The sequence below is a fragment of the Borostomias antarcticus genome, assembly GCF_949987555.1.
Source record: "Borostomias antarcticus genome assembly, chromosome: 12".
Lineage (NCBI taxonomy): Eukaryota > Metazoa > Chordata > Actinopteri > Stomiiformes > Stomiidae > Borostomias > Borostomias antarcticus.
In genome coordinates, this window is record NC_140245.1 from 22,715,635 (window position 1) to 22,721,509 (window position 5,875).

At 46.7% G+C, this 5,875-nt stretch overlaps 1 protein-coding gene across 1 annotated transcript; it reads left to right on the forward strand.

Annotated features, from left to right (window-relative positions):
* Positions 1–4,392: 4,392 nt before the first annotated feature.
* LOC311316005 (uncharacterized protein) lies at positions 4,393–5,609 on the forward strand. The gene is made up of 5 exons (XM_084446745.1): positions 4,393–4,441; positions 4,593–4,804; positions 4,884–5,043; positions 5,141–5,235; positions 5,361–5,609. The coding sequence occupies exons 2-5, from the start codon at positions 4,628–4,630 to the stop codon at positions 5,451–5,453; spliced, it is 525 nt and encodes a 174-aa protein (XP_084302871.1). The 5' UTR covers positions 4,393–4,441; positions 4,593–4,627; the 3' UTR covers positions 5,454–5,609.
* The last annotated feature ends 266 nt before the right edge of the window (positions 5,610–5,875 follow it).

Below are 5,875 nucleotides of genomic sequence, written 5' to 3' on the forward strand. Positions count from 1 at the left end.
CTGAAAAATGTGTGTGAGTAGTGTGTATGTGAGAGTGTCTCAGTAGTGTATGTATGTATGTATGTATGTATGTATGTATGTATGTATGTATGTATGTATGTATGTATGTATATGTGTGAGTGTCTCAGTAGTGTGTATGTATGTGTGAGTGTTTCAATAGTATGTGAATGTCTCAGTAGTATGTATGTACAGTGAATGTAAGAGTGTCTCAATATTTAAGTCCTACACGGACCCTCATAATCATGCCACACATTATACACAAACACACCTCACACAAACACACACACACACACACACTGTTATGGATACACTGAAAAATGCATTATAAACTTACCAATCAATGTCTTCATAGTTTTCATCCTGTATAAAGGAAATACCAGACGGATGTTGAGGTCATTAAGGCTTCACAAAGACAGAGCAGCTTCATTAATCGTTGAATTGTGAATTATTAAAGTACAATGAAACGTTGATTACCAACCTTGGTGTTTCCTTTAAGAATTCTCAATTGCCATAATAGCCAAGATATGATGAGGACCAGAGAGAGAGCAATCACAACTGTCCCGCAGATGAGTGTCACATGAAGATCCTGGGACAGCCTATTTGGCTCATTCAGGAGCGTCGCCTGACGATCATCGACCCTCTCTTGGGTTCTAAAAAACATCATTACTTGCACTAACCTACATATTGTAAGATCCACATCTTCATCAACATGTTAATCTGTCGCAGAAAATCACAGCACTGACGCTTATGCCCACTTGTTACATCTGACAACCTGCCGTTGTAGGCTACGTGTAATTTCTACGTCATAATGCGAACACCCGTGATGTCAAAGACCGGATAGGACAGCTGTGGCTAGTCCAAGCGGCTAATTAAAATAAATGTATGGCTAGGTTTAAATAGATTTGAGCTATTTTCTTTTAGCTTATTACAATTAACAGACTCAATCACGATCGTTTCGCGAACATTAAGGCAACGTGACCTATGGTAGCCTATACATAGGCTATGTGACAAATATAAATAGCCACTCTCTAAGCGTGAGGGTTATCCCCAAAACATGTAATATATCACTCAACAGCAGTGACCCCCCCCCCCCACCCATGCCATATTAAATGAGGATAATCGATCTCTATGAATCATTCATATTATATATTACATATTATATTAAATATTTGAAACGAGCTCGAGACTAAGCGCTCCACTGCGCTCCTGACCCCGAGCACCCGAGTGCATAGCCCATGATCCGGTGAGAGATAAGCTATAAGATGTCACCGTGTGGCCTATTAAAGTGCCCCCCCGCCCCCCAGTTTGCGGAGGTGGCCCTGGGCTTCCAGCTGGCCATGCGCGTCATCGCTATGAGGATCCTGCACACACACAACAACTACCTCCCACCTGAGAGGCCACACCCCCAGCCGCAGAACTGCGAGAGAGGGAGTGAGTGAATGCATTGTGGATTGAATAGTCAGGTTTGTGCTGTGCGTAAATAAATACCATCCGGCTTAATGTAACTAATTTCATGACTACATGCCATCATGCATTTGAGGTCTATTGCCAGTAGAGGGGGCGGTTGTGACACATCAGTTCTCCCAGGACAGTACAAGAATATAACCTTTTATTCGCCATATAAAACCAGGTACAGGTACTCTACATTGGAATTCTTGTTATTGCTTGTTCTTACAATATCTGTTCAGCACTAATCAATTCCTCATTCCAGTTCCTATAGGTACAAAACCAGACATAAGGTTCTCAATCTGGCAATTTACTATCTGTAGTCTAGCAGTCTATCAAATTGACCCGCATATACTTATTCCATCCAATCATGGATGACTGTGAGTGTAATATACCCAGAGAAGTAGTGTAGAGGGGGGGGGGGGGGGGGGAGGAGAGGACCCAGGACAGACCCTTGTGGAACCCCCGTAGTCAGACTACATCCCTACTAACACAGTGGGTTGCAGCAACGTTGCACATAAGTTGTACTTAGGTAAGTTGCAACGTTACCATCAGGCGATGTTGTGACAACGTCCATCTAAGGTCGAAAATAACTTTACCCTCCTAAGTCTAATTAGACTTTTCTGCAACGTTGCAGAAACATTGGCAATATGGGTCCCTGCAACGTCGTTAAATAACGTTGCTGTGACGTTGGCTTAAAGTCCTATTAGGCTAGCATTAGGATTGCAATATCCCGTGACGTCACTGCTTGCTTGGTTCACAGTTAAAGTAGGCAGGATTCTTTGCCAAACTGCTCCTGTCTTTTGTTCTTTTTTTAAATTTTCGCTTATATCCTTCATATTGTACTATGTTGAGGTGAATAACTCATCTTAGAAATGTTATTGATTGTATATTTCCCTGTTTGTTAACATTTAATGCTTTTTCATTAATTAAAACTAACGTTTCGGTGTCGACCAAGATATCATTTTTCAAAAGACGTGTCGAGAAATCCCATTCATTCTCTCGGCATTATGGAACACTTCCACTAGGGGGCGATGAGATCACTTTCCCTCCTATAGATGGGTTCGCCGTCTACGTCACAGCGGGGTGCGCACGCACGCAGCCTCTTTGGGAAAAAGGAACGAGCGAACGAGGAACGAACTCGCTAGCCACAGTAGCTCCGTTTCGTGTAGCTAATTATGCCTCAAAGCTGCTGTGCTGTGAACTGTACAAACAGAAAAGGACAAGATGACGGCCTCAGATTCTTCAGCATCCCCTCGATATGTCACCCTTTTCAGAGGAACCGTCGAAAGCTGTGGTTTAAAGCCATAAAGAGAGCAGATTGGGGACTAAAACACTTTTTTTGTGTGGTGCGCACTTCAGATCTGGTAAGTTATCTAGCTAGTCACCTCGGGGTTTTTTCCTCATCAAATTACATTGATTTGACTGTTGGTTTAGCTATTTATTTGTTTACTTACCGGTAATAATTTAAGTAAACAGAAGTAACTCAACCTGCACGCTAAACTAAGTTCAGGAATTGGAAGCCCAATGCTAGCTAACTAACGTTAGCTAGTGCTAGCTAACACGCTACCTAATGCTAGCTAACACGCTACCTAGTGCTAGCTAACACGCTACCTAGTGCTAGCTAACACGCTACCTAGGGCTAGCTAACACGCTACCTAGGGCTAGCTAACACGCTACCTAGGGCTAGCTAACACGCTACCTAGGGCTAGCTAACACGCTACCTAATGCTAGCTAACACGCTACCTAGGGCTAGCTAACACGCTACCTAGGGCTAGCTAACACGCTACCTAATGCTAGCTAACACGCTACCTAGGGCTAGCTAACACGCTACCTAATGCTAGCTAACATGCTACCTAGGGCTAGCTAACACGCTACCTAATGCTAGCTAACACGCTACCTAATGCTAGCTAACACGCTACCTAGGGCTAGCTAACACGCTACCTAGGGCTAGCTAACACGCTACCTAATGCTAGCTAACACGCTACCTAGGGCTAGCTAACACGCTACCTAATGCTAGCTAACACGCTACCTAGGGCTAGCTAACACGCTACCTAATGCTAGCTAACACGCTACCTAGGGCTAGCTAACACGCTACCTAGGGCTAGCTAACACGCTACCTAATGCTAGCTAACACGCTACCTAGGGCTAGCTAACACGCTACCTAATGCTAGCTAACACGCTACCTAGTGCTAGCTAACACGCTACCTAGGGCTAGCTAACACGCTACCTAATGCTAGCTAACACGCTACCTAGGGCTAGCTAACACGCTACCTAGGGCTAGCTAACACGCTACCTAGTGCTAGCTAAGTCAAGGCCCGAACTTGACTAATGTTTAGACAATATTGAAAATACTCCGACAAACTATTGCAAATCTTTTTTCTGTTACTGCTGGCTTTGTGTTCGCCGCGAACATTTGCAGAAACATAAGCAAGCGAACGGTCTGAGATGTTAAGTTTTGTGTTAGTTAACGTTAATATAAAATGGCCGCTGGACTGAGGGAAATTGTTTGTTTGACTCTGCTGAATTTGGGTTTTCCCCAAGTCCACAACTGGTACTGTTTGCATTTTAAGCTGTTAAAAAATACTGGCGGGGGGGAAAAAGATCATTACTCATTATTCTGAGGAAAACAGGATGGCTGAAATGTATTGATTATGGTACTTTATGCACACAGATCATTACGAAGGTGCCAGGCTCATGGCAAAGGTCTTTGAGCAGCAGTCGTCGATGGACGAGCGCCAGGACGTTAGAAAGAGACGGCGCAACACACGCTATCACTCCAGTGACGAAGGTAATATACTAAAGTGCATTCAACAGTCCCAAAAGAGTAGTACTTTTGAAATCGAGTAGTCTGAGCTAATTTACTGATATTCCACTAGATATTCCAAGCCCCGGGCAGCCATTGGTCCCCACTATGCAGGCCAAAGACCAGGTGCCGGAGTTGAAAGGCCTCTGCCAGCGGTCCAGTACAATCCACGTGTGCTGTACAATCCAGGTATGCATGTTTGTGTTGAAACAGTATGCCTACTGCACACTGATAGTTGGACTATTTTTTTTATTTATTTTGAATACCATTTTACTCATCTTGCAGATTTTCCATTTAGTTTTATGTCAATGTACTTATAGCCACATCTGTGTTTATCTAGATTTCCAGAGGTCTGTACATCAGCAGTTCTCAGAGATGCGGGAGCAACTCCGTGAGCTTGCGCAGAGTGTGAGGGAACTGGCCCAGAGCATGCGGCTTGGGGAGTCTGGAGCCCAGGGAGAAGTGCTGGATGTACTGAACCCTGCCCAAACGGACGAGGAGCTGCAGGTCTGTGAGGCCAGGTTGAAGGACCGGGAACATCAGAGGAAGATGGTGAGTGTCTGCAGGGCGGAACTTTGTCTTATTTTTGCAGTGCAGGGAAGGGTACAGTAAATGACTCTTTGTTTTGCAGACACAATACCTAGGTGCCATTGGTGGCAGAGACTTGGCGGACACAGTCCGGCGGGTGCTGTCAGCTGTAGCCACACATGCGGTGTGGAGCGCCTACAGTGTGCACGGGAAGAAGGGGAAGAAGCCACTGAAGAGTTTGACACTCTTCAATGTTCTAACATGTAAGAAATGGTTCATATTTTGAATATTTTTTAATACATCGTCTTTGTTCCATGACCGATGTGAATTGAAACCATTACCTTTCTTGATAACTTAAAGGTGCAGTGATGGTCTCCATGCCAAAGGCTACGATGGCGGAGGTGGCCGCCCAGCTGCAGGAGACATTGAAACATGCCCCTGCTAAATGCAGAAGGGTAAGTGATGTCTTTTTTTTTGGTTTCTCCTACCCAGTGTGACTGCATGGTTCCAAAGATTGTGTACCACTTTTTTGTGCATGTATGTGCGTTGTGTATTTACGGCCATTTCATTGTGTCTTTAGGTATCTGCAGAAGTCCGCCTGAGCACAGCCCATCCAAGCACAGTCCATCTGAGCACTCCCCAGCATTCTGATGAGGAAGACTTCCCTTCCTAGCTGCCCCCCAGCCCATCTGAGCACAGCCCCCCCCCCCAGCCCATCTGACGCCCACCCGCAGCCCATCTGAGCACAGCCCCCCCCCAAGCCCATCTGACGCCCACCCGCAGCCCATCTGAGCACAGCCCCCCCCCAGCCCATCTGAGCACAGCCCCCCCCCCCAGCCCATCTGAGCACAGCCCCCCCCCCCAGCCCATCTGAGCACAGCCCCCCCCCCCAGCCCATCTGAGCACAGCCCCCCCCCCCAGCCCATCTGAGCACAGCCCCCCCCCCAGCCCATCTGAGCACAGCCCCCCCCCCCAGCCCATCTGAGCACAGCCCCCCCCCCCAGCCCATCTGAGCACAGCCCCCCCCCAGCCCATCTGAGCACAGCCCCCCCCCCCAGCCCATCTGACGCCCACCCCCAGCCTATCTGAGCACAG

Coding starts and splice junctions, on each gene's coding strand:
- LOC311316005 (XM_084446745.1), top strand. CDS start 4,628: ATGCGGGAGCAACTCCGTGAGCTTGCGCAGAGTGTGAGGGAACTGGCC. Junction 5,044..5,140: donor ACTCTTCAATGTTCTAACAT/GTAAGAAATGGT, acceptor GATAACTTAAAG/GTGCAGTGATGGTCTCCATG. Junction 5,236..5,360: donor CCCCTGCTAAATGCAGAAGG/GTAAGTGATGTC, acceptor TTGTGTCTTTAG/GTATCTGCAGAAGTCCGCCT.